The sequence below is a fragment of the Ursus maritimus genome, unplaced genomic scaffold (genome assembly GCF_017311325.1).
Source record: "Ursus maritimus isolate PB19 unplaced genomic scaffold, ASM1731132v1 scaffold_28, whole genome shotgun sequence".
Lineage (NCBI taxonomy): Eukaryota > Metazoa > Chordata > Mammalia > Carnivora > Ursidae > Ursus > Ursus maritimus.
This window is the reverse complement of record NW_024425341.1, coordinates 1561675-1587781: the sequence shown is the minus strand read 5'-3', so window position 1 is coordinate 1587781 and position 26107 is coordinate 1561675. Positions and strand designations below refer to the sequence as shown.

At 47.7% G+C, this 26107-nt stretch overlaps 1 protein-coding gene across 2 annotated transcripts; it reads left to right on the top strand.

Moving 5' to 3' along the window:
- Positions 1-1430: 1430 nt before the first annotated feature.
- On the top strand, positions 1431-24574 carry POMK (protein O-mannose kinase). Of its 2 annotated transcripts, XM_040643200.1 has the most exons (5): positions 1443-1470; positions 4490-4582; positions 8851-8948; positions 10156-10457; positions 22182-24574. In XM_040643200.1, the coding sequence occupies exons 4-5, from the start codon at positions 10176-10178 to the stop codon at positions 22950-22952; spliced, it is 1053 nt and encodes a 350-aa protein (XP_040499134.1). In that variant the 5' UTR covers positions 1443-1470; positions 4490-4582; positions 8851-8948; positions 10156-10175; the 3' UTR covers positions 22953-24574. The 2 variants fall into 2 exon arrangements, 1 of the variants encoding a protein (XP_040499134.1); XR_005838233.1 differs by lacking the exons at positions 8851-8948; positions 10156-10457; positions 22182-24574 and adding an exon at positions 4762-5159 and having other exon boundaries at positions 1431-1470.
- Positions 24575-26107: the final 1533 nt, after the last annotated feature.

Genomic DNA, 26107 nt, shown 5'->3' with positions numbered 1-26107 from the left:
CCAAGAGTCAGCAGAAAAACAGACAAAAAGCAACAAAGTTTATCTCTCTGCCTTCTTGGAGTTGCAGCTCCACTGAATGGGAAGGAAGATTACTCTGCTCCAGAGTTTTGGCTCCTACAGTTTTCTGCTGCCTGCCATTTTTGATTCTGCCATTGCTCTTGACACAGGATTGACTGACTGAAGGCTGGGGTGCAAGGGAATGAAGTAAAAAGGGAAAGAAAAAAAACAAACAGAATTTTCTCCACTGTCTCTGAGTTTTTGGAGTTTCTTTTTCTGCTTTCTGAGCCAGACTGACGGTTTCTCCAGGGTCTCTCTCTGCCCATCAATGCTCACTTCCAGGTTTGGGGCTGTGTTGAGCCAGGTTCGAGGAGAGCAGAGGAAAGACAATAGCATCATGACCCGTCAGTGGTGCTTCCAATTCCGGCATTCTTTGATCTAGCTGAAGATATCTGCTTTTCAGAGACCCCAAATAGCTGTGCCATGATGTTCAGGTTTTCTCGTGGTGTTAGGTGGGAGAGGAGAGTTTTCATGTGTTTTCTCCATCTTACCAGGAATCAGCCCTTTCTGTCCTTGGAATCTCTCCTTACTGGCTTTCATAGCTTCTTTGTTCTTTATACTTTCTCTAATCCTGAAATCTAAGTTTCCATGAGCTCAGATTTGGCTCTCTTCTTTTCTCTGTATGTTCTCTGTCTCGGAGAGATCATCGGTTTCTAGACCATCACAGGATCCTCTAAGGCAGGTAATTCCTATAAATGGGGGGAATCTTTATTACTGCCCCCCTCCCCAGAGACGTAAGGTCCTACTGGATATTAGCTTGGACTACCATTCCTTTTCAAATTCAAAATGTCTTATCCTTATGCCTACCTGTTCTGTTAATGATGCTTTCTTTCCCTGAAACCTACCTAAAGCCCTTGTGCAGTCAGTTCTGCTAGAACAGGACACACACATTCCTACATCGCTCTGCTGTGCAAAACCATGAATAAAAACCAGGGGCCTCGGGGTGCTTCAGCGGCTTCGGCATCACCCGGAGGCCTGGTTAAAAGCACAAGTTGCTGGACCCCACCTGCCTCCAGGTCGGGGATGGAGCCGAGAATTTGCGCTTCTAACAATTTCCCTGGAGATGTGAAGCACTGGCATCTGGTCTGAGGACTACCCTTTGGAGACCACCGCTTCGCAGTGACCGGGAGCTTTTTGAAAGGTCTAGATCTTCTAGCTCCTCTCCACCGTAGCCAGCACCAGACTGGCGTCCGGACTACAACACTAATAGGTCAACACCTCGTTGTCCACACGGGCTCACAGAGAAGCCAGAATAGGAGAGCGGTGGGCGCACCAGGGCCGGAGTCCCGCCCGCGCCGCCTCCAGGTGCGCGGTGGGAGGCGGACGCCAGGGGGCGGCCTCGCGCTCGCCCTGCCAGGGCTCGTTTCCGGCCGCGCCGGCGCAGGAGGCCGCGTGCCCGACCCTGGGCCGCAGGTAGGCGCGGCGGGCGGCAGGTGGGAGCGGCGCGCGGGCGGGGGAGCGCGGGGAAGCGGCGGGCCGGCGCGCAGCGTCCTGGCCAGACCCGAGAGAGCCAAGGACTGCGGGGCCGGAGGGCGGCGGGGCTTCCTGCGGGGCCTGCCCCTGTCGGGCGGCCCCTCCGCGTCGCGCCCCGCGGCCCAGGCGCACCTTGGCCTGGCGGGCGACCTGGCCCGGCTCGGGCTTCGGCTCCCTCCTGCCGGCGTCGGTCGTGCGCGGGATCCTTCGTGCCGCCACTGCCAGCTGCCTCCAGGCGCGGCCCTCGGTGGTGGGGGTAGCCCCGTGCCGCTCTGTTTCTAAAGGCTGGCTTAGCCACGTGGTCAGTAGTCTTGTCTTCTCCAACCTTTTTACCTTGACTAGCACCTTACGGCTAAGTAAGCATCCGAAATATTTAAAATAATTATTTTAACGTACCTTGTGTTCTGTGGGCAAGATGGGATTCTGTTCTCAATTATATTGGGTGGCACCAATTCGTTTCTTCTCTGGTTGAATTGAATATTCTGTAAATCGGTAAAAACTAATTTTGTGCTATTGCTTTTCTTTCTTTTAAATGAGCTGTGAGTGTAGAGCAGCGGTTTCCAATTTTTTCCATTACGAACTTTTAACTATCAATGTGAGAAGTCCTTTGTGTCTAAACAGTGCCTGAATTTCTCCTACCCAACTGGCCCCACAATCTTTATTCCTTGGAAACCAGCAACTGTCAGTGTCCTTTTGCTTATTTGCTTATTTGCTTATTTGCTTACAACAAAAATAGGCCATTCAGCCAATCCAGAGCTCTGGGCAGCCTACTCCAAAAATGTGCCTGTAAAAGAAAAAGGCCCGTCAGGCGTTAGGGTAGGGTTAAAGATTTCTTTAAGAAATGGGCAGTCTGAGGTCCACCTCCCACCCTATGCAGTGACCATGCTATGTTCAATTCGGTCCAACACCTGAGGCAGGATTTAGAGAAAGAAGGTGAGTTAAAGGCCAGAAAACTTGGCTCCTCCATGTACAGTTTAGTGACCTTGGCTAAGTCACTTCACCTTAGTTCTCTCCTCTGGTAAATGGGAATAATAATTATATATGGCTCACAGAATTGGTGTGAGGTTGACACTGTGTAAAAGTTAGTTGAATTTTTGGGTGAGTGGTTTTTTTCTGAGAATTCAGAAGTGGATGTGAGGGCTTAGGGATAATTGAAAGATTATTGAGGCATGTAACGTCAGGGTCCACAAGAAATGCATTAAATGGGTAATGGTGGGGTGCGTGGGTGGCTCAGTAGGTTAAGCATCTGCCTTCTCAGGTCCTGATCCCGGGGTCCTGGGATCCACCCCACCCCCCACCCCGCGTTGGGCTCCCTGCTCAGTGGGAAGCCTGCTTCTCCCTCTCCCGCTCCCCCTGCTTGTACTCTCTCTCTCTCTTTCTGTGTCAAATAAATAAAATCTTTTTTAAAAAGTGGGTAACTGGGTAATGATGTAATGAAGATTAGAAAATATGAATTTCTAGAGTTCTACAGAATTTCCTACCTGATGTTGGCAGCCTTTGTTTGGAAATGAAGAAAGTGGTATCCCTCCAAAAGAAAAAAAATTATGTAAGCTTCAGGTCCTATACAACTGACTTTACTACCTATGGTAAGATGGGATCATGGCAGGTCCCAGCAAGGGGGTTCGAGAAGTAAAACGCTGGTGAACTCAGATTGGAGGAGGTGCTGGACGAGAGCATCAGAGGACAGGAGCCGGAAGAGAGAAAGAGCAGATTCAGCGGGAGTACGAAAGCAGCAGAGAGGATCCCTGAGTGATCAGGCAATCAGTGCATTTTTCCTGAGTCCCTGCTGAACGCCAGCTGCTGAGGATCCAGGGGCCCACAAAGCAGGCAGACAATCCCCTGGGAGCTCACAGTGGAGGAAGAAGGGACACACCATGCCAGAGCCTGGGCATCTCAGAGGGACGACTGCTAGAACGGAGGGAGGCTCCGGGCCTAGCGTGTGGGGTGCAAGGAGGAGTCTGGAGAGCTGGACAGGGCTGGAGCTCAGGGGGCCTTCTAGGAGTCTGGACTTGTCCTGAGGACAGAAGAGGATAGTTAGTTGGTTTTAAGCAAGGAGTAATCAGATTTGTGCTTTAGAAGGATCACCCTCTATATGCCAGCGAGACACTTCCCACATGTGCAGAAGGAGGTGTGTACGAAACTTGCTTTGCTGGCTGTGGTATAGCTAAACAAGGGAAAATGGCACCCTAGAGTTGGCTGTATCTGCGGGGATAAACCTCGGAAGCCGCGTGGATGTATACAGTACGGTACTGCCTGCCTACAGCTCGCAAACATGCATGTAGGATGCGCTGTTATTTGTAGGCGCGTGCTGGCGGTGAAAATAAGGAGTATGTGTGGAAATGCTGTTCACCAGACATTCTTGCGCTTTGGCATGCATCCAAATCCCCTGGAGGACTTGTTAAAACAGATTTCTGGGCCTCACCTGAGAGTTTCTGATTCAGGAGATCTGGAGTGAGGACTCAGGAACTCACATTTCTCACAAGTTCTAGGTGATACTGCCGCTGCAGGTCCCGGGGCCGCAGTTTGAGAACTGATGTCCATCAGCTTGTGGGTGGTGGGTGCTGCTTACTTCTTGGGAGGGAGCAGAATAGGACTGGGAGGGGTCCAAAGGGGCTCCAACTATATATGTAATATTTTATTTCTTTAAAAAAAGATCTTCCAAAAAATATCATGCACTGTTACTTGGCAAAGCTGGAGGGGTGTTCATTTTTTTAATTTTTTTATTTTAATGTTTTTTTATTATATTATGTTAGTCACCATACAGTACATCCCTGGTTTCTGATGTAAAGTTCGATGATTCATTAGTTGCGTATAACACCCAGTGCACCATGCAATACGTGCCCTCCTTACTACCCATCACCAGCCTATTCCCCCACCCCCCTTCCCTCTGAAGCCCTCAGTTTGGAGGGGTGTTCATGATCTTATTTTTTAGTTTTTGTCTGTGCTTGAAACATTTCAGGAAAGAAAAAAAAATTCTATTTGCTGTGTGGAGAATGGACTGGAAAAGAGTAAGAAGTGGGAGTCCATGCAGGAAGCTGTTGCGGAAGCCCAGGTGAGAGATGCTGGAGGCCTAGACCAGGGGGTGAGAAGGGGAGAAGCCAGCCGATTTGAGAGAGGTTTGGGTGAGAGAATAGAATTGACTGTACGTGATGATTAGAGGTTGGGGGAGGGCGGAACCAAGTCACCTGTTTTGTGACTTGAGCAAGTGAGTGGGTTGTATGCCTGTCACAGTGAGGGAACCCTGGAGAAGGGGCATGCTGGTGACAGGAAAGAGCTCGCTTACGGACATCCCAGGCCTTGACGAACCAGCGGAGTGAAGTGTAGGAGAAAGATCCAGGCCACAGTAGAGACTTAGAAACCAATGCCGTCGCCACGTGCGTGAGTGAGATTACACAGAGGGAATGCACAGGATGGAAGGATGGTCTGCGACAGCATCACCCGGCGCAGGGCTCGGCCAGCTTCTACCCGCCACTTGTGTTTGCATGACCTGCAAGCTAAGAATGCATTTTACCTTTTTTAACGCTGGGGGGGGGGGGGGCGATATCAAAAGAGGAATAATCTTTTGTGACACATGAAAACTATATGAAATTCAAATTTCATTGTCCGTAAGTAAAGTTTTATTCAAACACAGCCACCCTCTTTGTTTCTGTAATGTGGGGGGCTGCTTTCACACCCTGGTGACAGAGTTGAATGACAGTGACAGAGAACTTATGGCCTGTCATCGCTTTACACTGCTGCTTGGTGCCCCCCAAGTCACGTGATGCGGTTGTCACTGGATTTCAACTTTTGGCCCCTACACCTAAATATTTGCTATCCGGCCCTTTACAGAAAAAAGGGCTGTTTCCTGACCTAAGGTCTAAGTTGAGCCACACTTGGTCATTTTGAATGTTGGGAAAGAGAGATGGCAGTTGTTTTATCCATTTCTTTAGGAGCACCTTCTAAGAACCAGGTGCCGATGGAGGAAGCCCACGAGACTGTGAGGGCCGAATGGGAAACGTCATCCTAGTTTTAGTCGAAGTCCCTGAAGACAGGAGGGAATGGGCCAGAGAGAAAGGTGCGGGGCTGGAGTTTTTGTGGGAAAGGTGAGCCATGAGCCCTCACACCCCGATGCGCGTAGCTGGAAAGCCCGGGGGCAGGTGAGCAGATGGCACTGGGTCAAGAAAAGGGGGAGACTTGAGTGAGGCTGGAGCAACTCAGTGGAGCCAGTGTTTGCTGAATGCCTCGTAATCACGGCAGGGATTTGCACAGCAGCATTTTTTTTTAAATTAATAAAAAAAGAACTCCACTGAGTTGTATAAGAGTCCATTGCTGCTCAAATTTTGCTCAGAGGAAGCAGTGTTGCTGTGCTGACCCTTACAAGCAGCCTCACTGGGGCTGGGTCGCCGGAAGGGTAGAGTTGTCGCGTCCTGAGGGTCTGAATGCTGAAAACAGCAGATGGTGGGGAAAGAGCAGTTGTTGTGTTTGGGAAGCATTTTGTTTTGTTGAAGTTGAGATAGAATTCACATACCGTTAAGTTTGCTTTTTGAAGTGTACAGTTCAGTGATTTTTAGTATAGTCACGAGGTTGGGCAGTCACCACCACTAATTCCAGAACGTTTTCATCCAAAAAGAAATCCTGTGCCCATTAGCAGCCACCCCCCCTTTCCCCTTTCACTCATCCCCGAGCAGTCACTAACCTCCTTTTGTCTCTGGATGTGCCTCTTCTGAACATTTCATATAAACAGGATCCTATGATACGTGACCTTTTATGTCTGTCTTATTTCACTTAGCATTAAGTTTTCGAGTTTCGTCCATGTTACGTCATGTATTAGTGCTTTATTTCTTTTTATGGGTGATAAATAGTCCATGTATGGATAGATCAGATTTCATTTGTCCATGTATCAGTTGATGGACTTCAGGATATTTCCACTATTTGGCTCTTATGAATAACGCTGCTGTGGACGTTCATGTCCTGGTGACTACGGTTCATATGAATGAACGTTTTCACTTCCCTTGGGCAAATACCGAGCAATGGGTTTGCATGGGTGACCCTGTGTTTGACCTTTCGAGGAACTTCCAGACTGTTTTCCACAGTGGCCGCATCATTTATACCGCCACCAGCAACGTATAAGGTTCCTATTTTCCCTCATCTTTGTCAACACTTGTTCTTGCCTCTTTGATGACAGCCGTCCTAGTGGGTATGAGGCGGGATCTCATTGTGGTTTTGATTTGCATTTTCCTGATGACTAGTGAAGTGGAGACTTTCATGTGCCTGTTGGCTCTCTGCATATCTTCTCTGGATAAACGTCTGTTCCAGTTCTTTGCGCATTTCCACATTGAGTTATTTGTCTTTTTACCGTTGAGAAGAAATACTGTTTTTGAATTTTCCTTCGGGCATCCAAGTAGAGATGTCAAGTTAGCAAGCGTGGCATTCTGGGGAGGCTGGGCCTGGGGCTTTACACCGGGAGCTCAGCAGGTGGGGACAGAGAGCACGAGTCTCGACGAGATCACCCAGAGCGTGAGTACAGAGGTCTGTCCAAGCCTTGGACACTCCACCAGTTTAGAGTCCAAGGCAAGAGGAGCCGCCAGAGTGCACCTTCCTGAGAACCTGGTAACAAAGGCGTTTCAAGGAGGACGGGGTGATCAGCCATGCCAGACGCCACCGAGTGTTCAAGCCCGCCACTGAACTGACTGCTGTGTTCAGCAACAGCGAGGCCACCGCGATGGGGTCAGTGTGGGCGAAGTAGCAGCGGGTTCTAGAGAAGGAGGGAGTGATGGAGATAGTAAGCACAGATAGTCTTTAAAGGAGTTGACCAAAAAGAGAAGAGAGACATAGGGCAGTAACTGGAGGGGACAGAGGGGTGACAAGGGTGTTTTCATGGTGGGAGAAGTTAGGGTGCACTGGTAGTGATCGGGTTGCAGGGCGGAGGCAGTGTCCAGAGCAGGTGGGGAGGCAGGGAAGGGTGTTGCTTGCGCAGGCACAGGGCTGGGAGCTCGGGCCAGTCTGTTGTCTTGTCATTGCAGCAGAAAAGGGAGGGGGGCAGGAACCTGCAATGAGGTTGGGGGCTTGAGGCTCTCTGATTGCTTCTGATTTTTCAGGAAAATAGGAAACAAGGTCATCAGCTGAGAGTAAGGTTTGGGAAGGAGCGAACACAAGTTTGAAGAGAAGGGGGCCTAGGCCACCGGCACGAACCTATCAGGTTTATTGACCCATTGCAATGAGTGAGACCACGCAGCAGTGGAACATGGCCTCTCAATCAGAGGAAAAGAGTTATTACAGAATTTGGGGGATGGGTGGAGTTTAGGCAAAATTTAAAGGAAGCGATGTTTTGATCGCTTCACCTCAAAGTGGAAAAAGGTCAAGATCTGATCTGGACTGCAAAGTGGACCCTAGGGCCTGGGGCCTGGGAGACCGCACGGTGCACATAGGGGTTGCGCGCCATCTCGCCGCTCCTCTGCGTCTCTGCACCCAGCTGGACGTAGAGGTGACGTCTCTGTGTCAGAGACACAGCTCCCCCAGCGAGAGCGGCATGCTTCCCTATTCCTGCGAGGACTTCAAGCGCAAAGTTTCTGATAGCCTGGGGCTTCAGAGAGCAGAGTTTCTCAGCGAGTTAGAAAGCACTCATCAGAGAGGGGCGTTGCTGAGACTATAGCTGCAGTGCGGACTGAGGAGAAGCGCTGTTCCCTATGAACTTTGCAGCTGGCTTGATGGGTGTTGTCCAGCGCTGTGAATGGCAGGTGGGTTTACTGTCTCCAGGAGAAGGTATGAAAGGGCTGTCTTCTGCTTTTCTTCATGGCTGTCGCCTCTCAGGCCTCTGGTGGCAGCATGACTTCTCAGAGAGGCCTTCTGGGCCAGCTTCCTCTAGGGCATTTCTCCTCTGTTCGGCTCTATCCTTGAAAGCTCAGCACGATATACAAGGGGAAGCTTTTTTGTTTACTTATTTATTGTCTCTCTCCTCCTCTGGTTCCTCGCTGAGGTCCGAGAGGACAGGAACCACATCCGTTCACTCACAGACCCCAGTGCCTAGAGCGGGGTTAAGCGTGTGGACACGGCTTCGTGTGTGTTGAGTGCGTGAATGGCCGGCACTAGGCGATGGAGGTGGGGGGAGCGGAGAGGGGACGCGGGGCCCTGAGCTCAGACCGGCTGGCAGGGCTTCATGAGGGCAGCCAGGCTGTCAGAGGGCTTCCTGCAGCTGCTGCTCTGTCCCGGGGCTCAAGGGCCCAGGGGGCGCCCACACCCGAGGAGGGCCCCTGGAGAAGACCGTTCGAACTATTGCCATTTGTCTATGGGCAGAGTTGCAGTTTTCATTCAGCAAACCTCCTTTTTGGTACTTTGTGGCAGAGTATTTTCAAGTCCATGCCTGGGGCCAGCCAGGACCCTGAGTGACCCAGGTGTCTGGGTGAAGACCTGAGCTGAGAGAACGAAGACACTCCTGGAAGGTAACACTTCACATCACGGTCGTTTCAGAAGCACAGGGTCATTTCTGTCACTCGTGTCCCCAACACATCCCGGTACTGACACTGAGTGAACACATTGGTATGACCATCTCCCTTGTCAAAGTATAGACACACTTCTACTCGGGTTCACGAATAGCTCCTGCCTCAAGCACCCCGAGTGCCAGGCACCTGACATCTGGGGTCCTTCCGGTCCTCTCCCCTCCCAGCCCCTCCACCACCCCACAACTAGGCAGTAATATCCGACTCCACCATGAGCCTCACGCCGGCTCCAGTGCTGGAGGGAACTGGTGGGTGTCCAGCCTTCTCGGTGGTTACTTGGTACAAGGATCACCGGATCATCGCCTCTGTTCTCAGCACCGTTACTCCGGCTCGTGTGCTTCTCAGCTCTTACCTCACACTGCTGCCGGCGCCCTTCACCCAGTCTCCCTGCCGCCGTCTCTTCCACCCCAATACATCTTTCATGCCTGCCGAAGAGTAGCCTTGCTGCTTAAAAATGTTAGGGAGAGGGGCGCCTGGGTGGCACAGCAGTTAAGCGTCTGCCTTCGGCTCAGGGCGTGATCCCGGCGTTATGGGATCGAGCCCCACATCAGGCTCTTCCGCTATGAGCCTGCTTCTTCCTCTCCCACTCCCCTGCTTGTGTTCCCTCTCTCGCTGGCTGTCTCTCTCTCTGTCAAATAAATAAATAAATAAAATCTTTAAAAAAAAAAAATGTTAGGGAGCTTTCTAGTACCTTCCAGGGAACATCCGAACTCCTTAGCTGGGTTCAGGAGGCCGTCTGCTTTCTCGCCCCCACCCCCACCCTATCTAATCTCCGCTGCTCTCCTTTGTCCATCTTCTGTCCTGGCCGCACTGGACTAACAGATGCAGCTTGCTTTCATTTTGCTGAACTGCTGTGGGAGGGACACGAAGTCAGACACACACAAACACCTTCCTTCTAAGCGAATCCAGAGTGGATGAACCCAGACTGGCTCATAATGAAGACCCTGATTATGGGAACAGCTGACATTGAGCATTTAGAATGAACCTAGTATGCAATACCTTCTTTAATTCTCGCAGGGACCCTAAGGCATGTGGGATCCTTGGGCATAAGAGGCCTGAGGCCGTGCCTTCTTTGAACCCCTTGTCACCCAGACACCTTCATGGCGGAAAAGCTGGCTATGATTACTTCGTGTTTGGTTTTACATCGCAGAAACCCACGACGACAGCAGCATGGACAGGAAGGCCCCGGACGGCGGCAGAGGCCCCCCCCGCAGCGCGGTGCCCCCGGCCGTGGGGCTGCTGCTCTCCATGGCGCTCATGAACGCGCTCCTCTACCTCTGCCTTGACTGGTTTTTCATCGCCCCTGCTCCCTCTGCTCCGGGCTCCACCCACTGTCCCCACGGACACTTCAGACTGGGGCCGATGGAGAACTGTTCCCCGTGGCTGTCCTGCGAGGAGCTGAGGACCGAAGTGAGGCAGCTGAAGCGTGTCGGGGAAGGAGCCGTGAAGAGAGTGAGTGCTGCTTTACGTCCGAGCGGTAATGGGGTGGCCTTGCAGGACGGCAGCTCGGCATTAAGGGTCCTCAGAATATCCTTGAGCCCAGTGATCTCGATCTGCGCCTTTATGCTAATCCAGTGGAAGGAAAGAAGCCAAGTGCGTCAGGGAGTACTTTGCTTTGTTACCCATAGCAACAGAAAGCCAGTAATAATAACTATAAGGAGTGCTTAGTTATGGTCCAGCTACTTGCAGCCATTAACTGTGTTTAGGAGCCCCGTGTAGCGACACGAAAAAAATCTTATGAGGATAAGTGAAAAGAGCAAAATGCCAAATTGTACAATACTGTACAAAATTAGCGTGTTTTTGTAGAAACATGTAGAAATTGTGCTATGGTGAAAAGATGATGGGCAGTTTTTTTCATTCTTATTTTTCAAGCCCTATCATGGTATTATATTGACTTTTTAAAAGTTTTTGTTACTTTAAAAAGAGAAACCAAATGGGTGAATTCGGATAGAAGCTTCAAGAGCACTCCGTCCATTCTCGGTGCTGTGGTAGGTGAGGCCCCTGAGGCGGCAGTGCCTCTGGAGGCCGGCTAAGGGTTGTTGCACACAGTTCCTTTGTGAGGATACACTGAGTGACTGGCAAGAGGGAGGGGACAGAAAATGCATCCACGGGCCTGCAGCTTGATGAACGGCTGGCTTTTGTTTTGGGAGACGAGGGCACCGTGAATGTGGGAAGGAGACATCTTTTATTTTAAAGCTTTTATTTATTTACCTGAGACAGAGAGATAGTGATAGCGAGAGAGTGTGCAAGTGGGGAGGAGAGGGAGAAGCAGGCTCCCCACTGAGCAGGGAGCCCAGCGCAGGGCTCGATCCCAGGACCCTGGGATCACGACCTGAGCTGAAGGCAGACGCTTAACTGACGGAGCCACCCGGGCGCCCCAGAGAGGAGACATCTTAAAGGAAGAAGTCAGGGAGAAGGGAAAGGAATTTATGTAAAGTAAAACCATAGAAAAAGTAACTGGTTTTTTTTTTTAAAGATTTAATCATTCATTGTAGGTGCTACAGCTGTGGTAATGAATTAAAGATGGTTGAAGCTTTCTAGTTGGGGGATGAGACAATGAGTAAGAGATAGATATGCGATGAAATGTGTTAATGACATGTGCTGAGAAGACAGCAGGGCAAGGAAAGAGCCACGGCTCTCTGCTCTAGGTGGTCAGAATGATATGAGAGTGAGCTGTCTGGATATTTGGGGAAAATATGTTCCAGTCAGAAAGATGGGTACAGCAGAGCCCCCAAGATGGAACATGCCTGGTTGTTGAGGGACCAGGGATGAGCCAGTGTAACCAGAGGGCAGGTTGAGATGGGAGGTGTAGCACGTAAGGTCAGAGAAGGGCCAAGTGGTGGCCATGGCACGTGGGGCTTGGTGGGACCAGGAGAGCCACTGGAGCAATTTGAGTGGAGAGAGAAGGTGGTGTATGTGTGGAGAGGAGACTGAGGTGTGGTGAGGGTGGAAGATTGGCTAGGCCTTGCAGGGGGGAGATGGTCAGCTTGACAAGGGTGTTAGCAGTGAACCTAGTGAGAAATCAGTGGGTTCTGCTCATGGTTTAAAGGCAGAGCCAGTAGGATTTCCCGATCGATCTGCTGTGGGGTGTAAGAGAGGGAGAGGGTGACCACAAGGTTCTTGGTCCAGGCAACAAGAAGAACAGGGTTGTCATTACTGAGCTGGGAAGACTGGAAGAAGAGATTTTGTGTGCACGAGGCGAACGTGTTAAGGCTGTGAATGAACATGAACATGGAGACACAGATGGTTGGATGTACAAGTCTAGCCTTTGGGTCCGTGGCGGTAGGTGGGAATATATATTTGGGATGATGTCGAAAGCATTAGGATGTGAAGAAAACACCAGGGAGGGACGTGGGTAGAGAAGAGGGGTTACACCCATTTGATTTCTGTCTCCTTCAAAGAGATGACCTTGAGGGCCTGGTTGCCCAGTTGTTTCTGTGTTACTGCTCAGATCATTTCTGGATTTCTTTTTCATAATTGCTCTTTACCTTGAAGGATATATTTTTGGGTAGGTAGCTTTTTTTTTTTTTAACGGTTTATTTATTTATTAGAGCAGGAGGAGGAGCAGAGAGAGAGGGAGAGAGAGAATGTCTTTTAAGCAGACTCCACACTGAGTGTGGAGCCCGATGCGGGGCTCCATCTCACGACTCTGAGATCATGACCTGAGTTTAAACCAAGAGTCGGATGCTTAACCAACTGCCCCACCCAGGCACCCCTTGGGTAGGTAGCTTTGATGGTGGCAAATCGTTGTTGTTTGTGGACAGATAGGAGTTTGGGGAAGCTCCACAAATCATGCCCATGCGAATATGGGGTTTAAAAATGTGGATATTAACTCTGAGTACTGTAGCTTTGTTTATTGAAGTGAAGTGTGACTGTGAGGCCATTACATTGATTTTCTTGTGTCTTTGGCTGAAATTTGCCCTCGGGGCAAAAGTATTTTATGCACCGGATGTTAGCGCCATCAGTGAGGAGTCTTGTCTGGTTCACCCCCTGGAGCCCCAGGGCTCGGGGCCCGGGAGGGTCCCCGCACAGGGCAACCTCTCATTCCTCCGCAAGGTCACTTACTGGAACAGCTCCCACACGTCACGGGTTTTCCATCACTGGGACCAGCTCCTCCGCATGGGCACCCCTCTGCACTGACACCCTAAGCTGGAAGGCATGAGCTTCTCAGTAGGAATTTCTGTAACCAGAGCTCTTGGCATCCTGCTCCCTGACCACCTCCTCTCCCGGCGCCCTTGCTCGAGTAATTCCTCAGTCTCATCGGGACGTCGGGTGTGTTGATCCCGCCAGGGTTTCACTTTCTGTCTTCATTCCTGCACTGACACAGCCGCAGGGACTCTGGCTGTGACCCTCAAAGACAATCTTGTGCAGATGCGTGCAGCAGCTCCTCTGCATGTCTCCGTCATGCCTGGCCGGGGAGCCCCAAACCCGGTTGACCCCAGCTGAGCGTCTGCATTCGAGTAGTTGCCCCGCAGGTAGAGAGAAGTCCCACAGCCCTGCAGTTTCATGCACGACCACAGACCTCAGCAGTACTCTCAGCACCGCCCAGCAATCCTACTCTGTTCCCTCCGCCACTTTTCCTTCCCCCTTGCCTTAGCTACTGGTCTTGTTGCATAAGCTGTTATGGAAACAGCAGCTGCCCAAAAGGACTTTCTTCATCCTCGGCCAGCAGACCTGTCAGCCCTCCAGCGCAGGTGTCGTGACTTCTCATGACGCCTCTCCCTGAAGCTGTCCACTCTGTCCTGCACCCGCAGTCTTCCCCACTCCGCGGGTCATTCTGACTGGCATGCAAACACACTCTTTCACGATAGAAACCCCTCTTCCTCAGAAGCTCTGTGCACGTTCTGCTTCCTGTGTAATGGAACTGCCAGAGATCTGGCCCAGAGCTTCTCTCTTCCCATTCACTTCTTGTCTTCTGCCAGGACGGCTTCCAAACACCCCCCTCTGGAGAAACTGCCCTTATCCAGAGACCTGCAAACCTGGGTTGGCCTTTTTTCTGTCTTCCTCTCACTTGATCTTTTCTGCAGCCTTTCATCTGGTTGACTCCTCTGGCTCTCCGTGCTACCACCTCTTTATAGTGCTCCTGCTCCCTCACTGGCCATTTCTAATTACCGCCCCCTTGCTGCCTTCTGTCCCCTATCTTGCCCCTAAGTCAGCGGTTCTCAACCAGGAGTGATTTTGCTCCTCAGGGGATCATGCAACCAAGCCTTCTTTCCCCAGACTGTATTTTTGGTTTGTGTTTGGGATTGCCTGGAACAGTGTGCAACCTTGCCCCTGAAAGGCAGATTGACCTGTTGCTTTTTCTTTTTTTCTTTAATTTTCTTTAATTATAAAAGCAGTACATTCGGGGCGCCTGGGTGGCACAGCGGTTAAGCGTCTGCCTTCGGCTCAGGGCGTGATCCCGGCGTTATGGGATCAAGCCCCACATCAGGCTCCTCCACTAGGAGCCTGCTTCTTCCTCTCCCACTCCCCCTGCTTGTGTTCCCTCTCTCACTGGCTGTCTCTATCTCTGTCGAATAAAATAAAATAAAATCTTTAAAAAAAAAAGCAGTACATTCAATTAAAATATGCAGAAGAAGGGGAAGTACAAAGTAAAAAGTTCCCTTCTACCTCTTGTACTCCCCATCTCTGATCTTATTCTCCGAGGATAACAGTGGGAGATTGATCCCATTTAGATTTGGGGGGGGTAAATTTTATTTAATGTGTATCTTTTTATTAAGTTTTTGTTATTTATTTATTTATCTTTTAAAAATTGTTGAAATATTTTTTTATCAGTTACTTTTTTAAAAAATTATGTTCAGTTAGCCAGCATATAGTACATCATAAGTTTTTGTTGTAGTGTTCAGTGATTCATTAGTTGCGTATAATACCTGGTGTTCATCCCAACATGTGCCCTCCTTAATACCCATCACCTGGTTACCCCATCCCCTCACTCCGTTCCCTTCTGTAACCCTCAGTTTGTTTCTCAGAGTCCAGAGTCTCTCATGGTTTGTCTCCCTCTCTGATTTCTTCCCATTCAGTTTTCCCTCTCTTCCCCTGTGGTTCTCCACTCTATTCCTTATGTTCCACGTAAGAGTGAAACCATATGATAATTGTCTTTCTCTGCTTAACTTATTTCACTTAGTATAATCCCCTTCAATTCCATCCATGTCATGCAAATGTTGGGTATTCATCCTTTCTGATGGCTGAGTAATATTCCATTGTATATATGAACCATGTCTTCTTTATCCATTCATCTGTTGAAGGGCATCTCAGCTCCTTCCACAGTTTGGCTATTGTGGACATTGCTGCTATGAACATTGGGGTACACGTGCCCCTTCTTTTCACTACGTCTGTATCTTTGGAGTAAATACCTAATAGTGCAGTTGCTGAGTCATAGGGTAGCTCTATTTTTAACACCTTGAGGAACCTCCATATTGTTTTCCAGAGTGGCAATACCAACTTGCATTCCCACCAACAGTGTAAGAGGGTTCCCCTTTCTCCACATCCTCACCAACATTTGTTGTTTCCTGTCTTGTTAATTTTGGCCATTCTAACTGGTGTAACATGGTATCTCATTGTGGTTTGATTTGTATTCCCCTGATGGCTAGTGATGTTGAACATTTTTTCATGTGTCTGTTAGCCATTTGTATGTCTTCTTTGGAGAAGTGTCTGTTCATGTCTTTTGCCCATTTCTTGATTATTTATTTTTTGGGTCTTGAGTTTGAGAATTTCTTTATAGATCTTGGATATCAGCCCTTTATTTGTAATGTCATTTGCAAATATCTCTCCCATTCCATGAGTTGCCACTTAGTTTTGTTGAATATTTCCTTTGCTGTGCAGAAGATTTTATCTTGATGAAGTCCCAATAGTTCATTTTTGCTTTTGTTTCCCTTGCCTTTAGAGATGTGTCTTGAAAGAAGTTGCTGTGGACAATGTCAAAGAGGTTACTTTTATGTTCTCCTCTAGGATTTTGATGAATTCCTGTTTCTCATTGAGGTCTTTCATACATTTTGAGTTTATCTTTGTCTATGGTGTAAGAGAATTGTCTAGTTTCATTCTTTTGCATGTGGTTGTCCAGTTTTCCCAGCACCATTTGTTGAAGAGACTGTCTTTTATCCATTGGATGTTCCTTCCTGCTTTGTTGAAGATTAGTTGACCATAGAGTTGAGGACCCATTTGTGGGGTCTCTGTTCTGTTCCATTGGTCTATGTGTCTGTTTTTGTGCCAAGACAATGCTATCTTGGTGATCATAGCTTTGTAATATAGCTTGAACATTTGCAAATCAATCAACATGATAGAGCACATTAATAAAAGAAAAGACAAGAATCATGATCCTCTCAATCGGTGTAGAGAAAGCATTTGACAAAATACAACATCTGTTCCTGATTAAAACTCTTCAAAGTACAGGGATAGAAGGAACATACCTCAATATCATAAAAGCCATCTATGAAAAGCCCACAGCGAATATCATTCTCAATAAGGAAAAACAGAGAGCTTTTTCCTTAAGGTCAGAAACAGGACAAGGATGCCCACTCTCACCATTATTATTCAATATAGAACTAGAAGTCCTAGCCTCAGCAATCAGACAATAAAAAGAAATAAAATGCATTCAGATTGTCAAAGAAGAAGTCAAACTCTCTCTCTTTGCAGATGACATGAAGTTTTATGTGGAAAACCCAAAAGACTCCACCCCCAAGTTATTAGAACTCATACAGCAATGCAGCAATGTGGCAGGATACAAAATCAATGCACAGAAATCAGTTGCTTTTCTATACAATAACAATGTAACTGAAGAAAGAGAAATTAAGGAGTCAATTCCATTTACAATAGCTCCAAAAACCATAAGATACCTAGGAATAAACCTAACCAAAGATGTAAAGGATCTATACTCTAGAAACTACAGAACACTTATGAAAGAAATTGAGGAAGGCACAAAGAGATGGAAAAACATTCCATGCTCACGGATTGGAAGAGTAAACATTGTTAAAATGTCTGTGCTGCCCAGAGCAATTTACACTTTCAGTGCCATCCCTATCAAAATACTATTGACATTTTTCACAGAGCTGGAAGAAACAGTCCTACAATTTGTATGGAACCAGAAAGACCCTGAATTGCCAGGGGAATGTTGAAAAAGAAAACCAAAGCTGGGGGAACCACAATGCCTGTTAACTTCAAGCTGTTATTAAGTTTTTAATTTTAATTCCAGTATTATTAACATATAATCCCTTTTAGATCTTTTTTTTTTTTAAGATTTTATTTATTTATTTGAGATAGAGATAGTGAAAGAGAGCATGAGCTGGGGGAGTGGGGAGAGGAGAAGCAGGCTCCCCACCAAGCAGGGAGCCTGATGCCGGCCTCAATCCCAGGACCCTAGGATCATGACCTGAGCCAAAGGCAGACGCTTAACCATCTGAGCCACCCAGGTGCCCCCTTTTAGATCTTTAAATCCAAGATTACATTAAAAGAACCAGGTACAGGGACGCCTGGGCAGCTCAGTCGATTAAGTGTCGACTCTTGATTTTGGCTCAGGTCATGATCTCAGGGTTGTGAGATGGAGCCTGCTTAAGATTCTCTCTCTCCCTCTCCCTCTGCACCACTTGCACCACTCTGTCTCTCTCTTTCTCTCTCTCTCTCAAAAAAACCCCCCAAAACAAAAAAACAGGTACATACTCTGTTAGCCGTCTCAAAGACAGAAATACCCACATCTCAAGGAGCTGCCCATTTTCTGAGAGGATTTGGGGCAACAGTACTATTGAGGAAGAAGAAAGATTCCAGTACAAACAATTCTTCCAGAAGGCAGATGGTCCAGCCATGTTACTGTGGACAACCAAAGCATGATTCAGGTCACACTCTGTGTGGCCTCACATGTCATTCCATGTCCCTGGCCCATGGTGATGACACTAAGAGATCACAGATCACCATTAGAGTTTAGCTGCATGTTTTTCCCTTTAAAATTAAAGTGTAGTACATTAAAAAGCCATAAAATTTGGTTTGGATTGCATCAGAAGAATGGATTTGATTGTTTCTCTTACATTACTCTGTAACCCTCTAGTTTTGTGTAACATTTAGAAGGATCTTATGTGAGCTATTTTTAATGCTTCAGGCTTTCTGGAAAACAGATGTTATGTGAATTGTATATTTATTTATTTTTAGAGAGCGAGTGTGCGTGCGAGTGTGCCTGTGAGTGAGGTCAGGGGCAGGGCAGAGGGAGAGAGAGAATCTTAAGCAGGCTGCACACTGACCCATACAGGGCTCAATCTCACAACCCTGAGATCATGACCTGAGCCAAAATCAAGAGTCAGACCCTCAACCGACTGAGCCACCCAGGCGCCCCTGAATTGTATATTTAAAGTACGCAGTAACAGTGTCCACTTCTCAGTCCCTTTTGCAAGGTCCACCTCCTCATCCCTCTTAACCTTGGGTCATTCCTGTATGCTCGCTCCCTGGATGCCTTCAGCCTCTTGCCTTTCTCTGCAGTTAAGATCTCTGCCCTGAACTCTCTAGACTCTTCTGTATAGCTGCCTACCCCACATCTCCACTTGGATGTCAGAAGGTTTCTCACACTGACTGTGTCCCAGACCATCCCCTCAGCCTGCCTTTCCTTTATCCTTCTGCATTGTGGTTAATGACAACTTGCTGGTCTGGTTGCTCAGGCCACCAATGTGGGAAGAAGCATCCTGACTTCTCTCTTTTTCTCACATCCATGTTGAATCCATCAGCAAGTTCTATTGTCTCTGCACTCAGAAGAGAGCCAGAATTTGACCACTCCTCAGACTTCTACCCATCTCCCCTCCTCCCATCTAGGCCACCATCATCTTGTACCTGGATCATTTGGTAGCCTCCCAAGTGGGCTCTCTGCTTCTGCACTTGCCCCCCGCTCCAAATCTCTTCAGTCTGTTCACAGCACAAAGGCCAGAATACTGCTGTTAAATTCTAAGTCAAACAGCATCTCTCCTCTGTTCCAAATCCTCCAGTGGCTCCCTCTCTCCCTTGAGTAAAAGCCAGGGTCCTTTCACCAACTTAAAACTCAGGGAAATACGAGTGAGTTGGAACAGTAAAATGTTTATCGTTCGTCAGACTGGTACAGAGTACAAAGACTGATAACATGTGGTGTGATTAAGGCTGTAGGACCTCAGATTCGCTCATGCAGGAGTGGAGAGAGTGCATGCCGGCAGACTTTGGAGGGTGGTGATAGCAGTCCATATTCTTCGGTTACCCATCTACTTAACCAGCTCGTAGAAATGCTGGCAGGCATGCAGAGTTGTGAATATAAGGGTATTTATTGTAGCATTGTTGTTAATAAGAAAAAAATGGGAAATAATTTAAATGTCCATCAGGTCTTTAAAAATAGATCACATAAAATCATATTAAAGATTATAGAGCTGCATGGGAGGAAGAACCTGATCCGTCTGATTGCATCCCTGACAAATTTCATGAATCTTTATTATATTTAGTCTTAAAGAAAGAAATGATCATCTGCAAAACCTCACTAGCATAAGTAGTGTACCCAAACTGTGAAATGTTATGCAGCTTTAAAAAGAACGACTTAGATCTATATATATACAGACAGGAATGTCTGAGAGGTATCAGTTAAATGAAAAAAGCAAGTTGCAGTATGATATGTATGTTATAATGTTATTTCGTGCCACCCCAATCTCAAATGCGATTTGTAAAGCGCATGTTAGCACATATGAGAGCACACAGAAATGGCTGGAAGGTTACCCACTTAACAGCTTTCCTTTGGATTGGGGAGTAAAAGCAGGGGAAGGAAGTCTACTCTGTATTTGAACTTTTACCAAGAAGAGTATTCTTGATTAATTTGATAATTTTTTAAAACGGTAAAACTGTTCTAAGTAAGAGTTTTAGAAAGTGTTACAAAGCAACTGAATTAGAGATTCCTGAGAAACGATTCTTAAGCAATCCCTGACTTGCAAATATTTAACTTTGAAGGTTTCAGGTATTTGAGAGTGATCCCAAAGACTGATACTATTTAATAATAAATAGTATTTAATAATCTTTCATTTATCTGAGGCACAAAAATTCAACATAAACAGGAGTTTAGGAGGAAGTCATGAGGCCTGTGGTTGAACTTCTCCCACCATTTATTATTGAATAAATGTATGTATCAATAAATTGTAGCAGCTACCCTAGAGTGATCACTGTTTTTATGTGAAAAATGGGCCGATGATACCGAAGCCACCTGCCAGTGCCGGTGGACACTAAGACGAGGTGGGTCTAAGCTAGTGAAGGCTGTCAACAAAAAATACGATTTTTGTGTTGAAGTCAAGTGTCACATTAAGTGTTGACTCAGGTCTATGGGGAAAATGTGTTTCATAGAAAAATAAGTGTATATATTCATGAAACTTTCAGTGCATATAGCAGCCAGAGCAAAATGGCTTTTAAAAAACTTCAAATATAATTAACACAGTGTTATATTAGTTTTAGGCATACAAGCAAAATGACTTTTTAATAGAAATTATGATCCAGGGGCGCCTGGGTGGCTCAGTCAGTTAAGCGTCTGCCTTTGGCTCAGGTCAGGATCCCAAGGTCCTGGGATGGAGCTGCACTTCGCATGTCTCATGTTGCCGCATGTCACATGTTGTCACATGTCGCATGTTGTTCCATGTCACATGTCGCATGTCGCATGTTGGGCTCCCTGCTCATGGAGAGTTTACTTCTCCCTCTCCCTCTGCCCTGCCCCTTCCGCTCATGCTCTGTCTCTCGCTTTCTCTTTCTCTCAAGTAAATAAATAAAATCTTCTTCAAAAAATTAAAAAAAAATTATGATCCATAGTGAAATTTCTCAATTTTGGGTTTTTGAAAAGGTCTGAAAGATTTCTCTTTTAAATATTAAAGGTCAACTGTGGGTACCTGAGTTTTTCCACTGATGAACCTCCCCTGGCAGATCCCAAAGAAATCTTCACAGGTCTTTAATTTACCTCCATTTGATATGTTTTTGAGTTCTTTTAAAAAGTGTTTTTAAATGTGAAAATCATATACAGTCATTCTGGAAAAGTTGGAAAATACCGAAAGGCATAAAGGAAAAAAATCACTCGGAATCTTACCATATAGAGAAATATTAGTCTATTTCCTTTGATCTCCATGTAATTTTGTCTTGTTTTATGCAGTTAGAACAGTGACGTAAAGGAAATTTTGTATCCTTTTTCATTTATGACATTACTGTTATCCGTGAAAACTCTGTCAATCTATGCATTTTGCTGACCACACCCTACTCTTGAGTGATCCCCCCATTGCTGGACTCGTCCCTGTTTTTTGATGGACGGGTAAATTCCAGTTTATGCTTTCATAAGTAGTGTCAGATTTTTATTCCTAGAGCTTTTTATCTATTTCACGTTACTGCCTTGATAGATTTTAGATTCGATGTTACAGGCACTTGATAAATACTGCTCCAAATTGGTTTCGGAAGCCGTGAGCTGTATTTCAACAGTGAGTCGTAGAAAGCACGGAGAAGCACCCCGGGCCGCCAGCTCCCCGCTTCTGAGCCTGTCCTCTCTTCTGCAGTCTCCCCCTTGTCTTCGGAGACTGAAGCAGAAGGTCAGAGGTTCTCCGTTACAGTCCTTCCTGCAAGGCTTTCCTAGCTAGTAGGGATGGAGAGTCCGCGGCAGTCCGGGTCAGGCGCTGGGGGCAGTGGGGGGGCCTAGAGCCTGAGGGGCACTTCAGCTTCCGCTCTACCGCCGAAGGAATGCAGAACCACAGCCCGCCTAACAGTGTTGTCCCTCCCTAAAACGATTCCTGCTTGTGGTTGACGAGGCTACCCTGGAAGATGAGCAGGTGATGCTGTGACGTGTGATGGCTTGGCGGGGCTCGACTCACCCCTCTTCCAGGGGTCTCCCCTCCCACTCCCCCCCGTCCCCCGGCCCTTTCCCGCAGGGTGTGGGAGCCGGTGCCTTCACCCTGCAGGCCCCTCTCCCGGGGATGCGCTTCCCATTGTCCACGTCCGCGCTGCCCGCCCCAGGAGCCTTCCAGCACGCTGTCCTGATGGCCGTGGCGGCGTCACCAGCGTCCGTCCCAGGCCCGCCCTGCCTTCCGCACCGGGTGCCCGTGCCTTTGTAACCCACCGAGACCCGCCACTCCGGGACGGGCCTGCGTCCCCCCGTTTCTGCACTCTCCTCACCACGTCCGGCGCGCTGGCACAGGTGACTCTCAGGGCTCCTGTTCTCTGTGGCTTGTTTAGGTCTTCCTGGCCGAGTGGAAGGAGCGCAAGGTGGCGCTGTCACGGCTCACCAGTCTGGAGGTGAAGGATGATTTCTGGCACGGGCTGCAGATGCTCCAAGGGCTGCAGAGTAAGCACGTGGTCACCCTGCTGGGCTACTGTGAGGACGACAACACGCTCCTTACCGAGTATCACCCCTTGGGCTCCTTGAGCAACCTGGAAGCGACGCTGAACCTTTCCAAGTACCAGACCGTGAACACGTGGCAGCGCCGGCTGCAGCTGGCCGTGGACTACGTCAGCATCATCGACTACTTGCACCACAGCCCCCTGGGCACGCGGGTCATGTGCGACTCCAGCGACCTGCCCAAGACGCTGTCGCAGTATCTGCTGACGAGCAACTTCAGCCTCGTGGTCAACGACCTGGACGCCTTGCCCCTGGTGAACCGCAGCTCCAGGACGTTCGTCAAGTGTGGCCACCGGGAGCTGCACGGGGACTTCGTGGCTCCAGAGCAGCTGTGGCCCTATGGAGAAGACACACCTTTTGACGACGACCTCATGCCCTCCTATGACGAGAAGATCGACATCTGGAAGATTCCAGACGTCTCTAGTTTCCTTTTGGGGCATGTTGAAGGGAGCGATATGGTCCGGTTTCATTTGTTTGATATTCATAAAGCCTGTAAGAGCCAGACTCCTGCAGAACGACCCACGGCTCAGGATATTCTAGACACTTATAAGAAGGTTTTGAATTTACTCAGAGATACCGTGGTGTCCCAGACAAGAGAAATGCTATAGAAACCAGTCCTGTCAGTGAAGGACGGGTTTTCAGAAACAAATGGAAGAGTGACAGCAGCTCTTGCTCTGATGGTGAGGTCCTCCCCCTGCATCCACATGCACACGTGAGTGGTGTCCCTTTCCCGGGGACCTGGGCGGAAGTTGCTGAGGGCACGCTGGGTTTGGCTGAAGTCAGGCCTCACTCTCTTGTGCTGATCACTCCCAGCCGAAGATGAGAGAAGCAGGGAATGTAGCCCGAGCTGAAGGAGGTAACAAAAATGTAGCCACAAAGAGGCTGCCCCCGCCCTCATTACTGAATATGTAAGCTTGTAAGAAATGTATATAGAAAAGGTTTCTAAATGGCAGGATATGAGAGAAACATGCAGTACTTTCCCAAAGACTTGTTTTCCTCATTTTTTGAGGTGGTAATCAACATGACCAGGGTCACAGGAGTATTTGCGATCGATTTCACATGGTATGATGAGGCCATCTTTAGTGCTTTAAATGATCGTTTAAATGTTTATTTTAATGAATGTGAAGTTCTTATGCCATCCTCTTCCCAAAAACCTAAAGAACTATGACAGCATGCTCTTTGAGGTTTTGAATGGAAAAGGAATGTTTAGGACAGCAAGTATGAGGGAAATTATATCTCTGATACTGCCTGGGATGGTGCTTATGAAATTCCTGTTTACCTTCCAGCTAGGTTTTCCTTGTCCAAAATCAACTACTGTGAACAATTTACATCAACAGTATCACTCATTACTGGAAAGTGTCCCACCCTTCCACTTGAGTTACCTGACGGAATCCTTTAGAAAGTTCTTTCTTGGGCACTGTCATTCTCATTTGCAGAGGATGATGGATTTGGTGTGTATTAATCACCACTAATCAGGTGGCTAAAGCTGACCCCGAGGGTCAAAGATGCCCTGCAACAGATGCTTCCTTCCCTTGAACTTGAGCAGGTGTCAGAATCACCAGAATCACAGGGAGCTGGGTCCCAACCCCGGAGTCTCTGACTCAGTAGGTCCGGGCAGAGTCTGAGACTTTGCATTTCTAACTGGTGCTGCTGGTCTTGGGACTGCATTTTGAGAGCCACTGTCCTTAACTGTTAGGGAGAGTACCAGAAGCGGTAGGATAGGGCGGTGTAATTAGTATTCTGTCCTAGTCTGCCACTTGCGAGGCTGATTGGGTCATCTGGCTGATCAGAGAATATGCTTCCCTAGAGTATTTTAACTGTCACTTTTTGTTACAAAAACCCTGCCACAGCCAGCCAGGATGGCTGGAATCGAGAGCATGGGTAATAACAAGTGTCGTCGAGGGTGTGGGGCATTGGAACGCTCCTCCGTTGCCGGTAGAAATGTCATACGGTGCAGCTGCTTTGGAAAACAGTCTGGCAGGTCCCCAGAAAGTTAAAAATAGAGATATCATGACCCAGCAGTCCACCCAAGACAGTTGAAAACATGTCTATGAAAAATCTTGTACATGAACATTCGTAGCGACATTCATAGTAGACGAAAGATGGAAATAACCCAAATGTTCATCAAATGGTGAATGGATAAAGAAAATGTGGTGTATCCATACAACAAGATGTTACTCAGCCAGAAAGAGGAATGAAGTACTGATATATGTTCCAACATGGATGAACCTTGGAAACAGTCTAACCGAAAGAAGCCAGTCACAAAAGACCACACGTTGTATGCTTCCATTTATATGAAATGTCCAGAACAGACAAATGCATACAAATAGAAAGTAGATTAGTGGTTGTAAGGGGCTGGCAGGGGGTCGGGGTAAAGAAGGGGGGGTACTTGCTCATGAGTCAGAATTTCTTTTTAGGGTGCTGAAAGTGTTTTGAGACTATATACTGATGGTTGTAGAACTCTGAATATATTAAGTAGCTGAATTGTATAAAAGGACAAATTTTATGGTATGTGAATTATATCTCAATAAAAAACCACGCTCTGTGCCAAGGCTGTGTGTCCCTTATGACTCTTCACTTGATGTAGGTGGTTATTGTGGGGAATTGTTGGTTGTATGACCCTGTTCATGATATAATTCTTGTTTGAGGGTTTTCCTTAGCTTTTGGACTTTGCATTGGAGCAAACCCATCAGTTTAAACAAATTTGTTTTGAAATGTTGACAGCAGAGCTAAAATAAGCAGCGTGGTTTGGGGGAAGGGACACTGTTAGGGCCAGAAGACCCGAGTTCTAATCCCAGCTCTGCCTCTGACAGACTAACCGATTTCTAAAGTGAAAGAGTCAGTGGGAGCCATTTCCTCCACTGTGCTTCTCTTGAGTTCTCTCGGGTGCTTCGTCATGCCCGTGCCAGATGCTGACCGGGACCTGGCTGTCCGGGTTCAGTCGTTGGCTTGTGCGAAATCATGAGAGCAATTTACAGCCTGGCTAAAGCCTAGATGGGGAGTTCGTTGCCCAATTAGCTTGCTGCCTGGCACCCTGCAGAAGTGTGATGAGAGGAGGCCGATGACGTGAGCCATTCTCAAAGCACAGCCAAGGATTCAGTGCTTTCTCCCTGCTTACCTGTTCCAAATGTTTAAAAAAAAAAAAAAATCACCACCACCCTACCACCCTATAGGTATATAATGGGCTTTCTCATTATCTCCCGTGATGCTACAAACACTCCAAGCCTCTGGGGGCATCCAGTGATTGTCAGTAGTTCCGCAGAGACAGAACACAGGGCTGTTTCCAAAGGAGACACCTGCAGATGGGAGCGGGGTGGAAAGCTCATCTCCCGCAGTTCTCGGCAGAAAAGTCCTCTTTGAACCCCCCTCTTTATTTATTTTTAAAATTAACATCACTCAATTTCAGTAATTGCCATTCTCGCCTGAGTTTTGATCATTTAAGGGTAATTTAAAATGTGAAGCCATGCTTTCCTACCCCTTCGTAATCTTTTGTGAGGATAAAGAAAATGAAGGAAATAACATTCTTTGGAGCTCGGCAATGTAGTTTGGAATCAGAACTCTGCGAAAGGAAGTCAGCAAGAGTACCGCATCCAAGAGTAGTGTTTTTCTTTATTTTTTTCTTTTGCTACCTGGAATTACTTCCTCCAGAAAGAAAATTTGATTCATTTCCTCCCAATCCCATGTGATTGATCATGGAGTACTTCCCATGGGTAAAGCACAGTACTCATGTTTACCTCTGGAGAGGACCTAGTGCCTAATGAAG

Excerpts from the sequence above, each read along its gene's own strand:
- POMK (XM_040643200.1), top strand. The coding sequence starts at position 10,176 with ATGGACAGGAAGGCCCCGGACGGCGGCAGAGGCCCCCCCCGCAGCGCG. Across the intron at positions 10,458-22,181 it reads GGGAAGGAGCCGTGAAGAGA|GTCTTCCTGGCCGAGTGGAA; the intron begins GTGAGTGCTGCT and ends TGGCTTGTTTAG.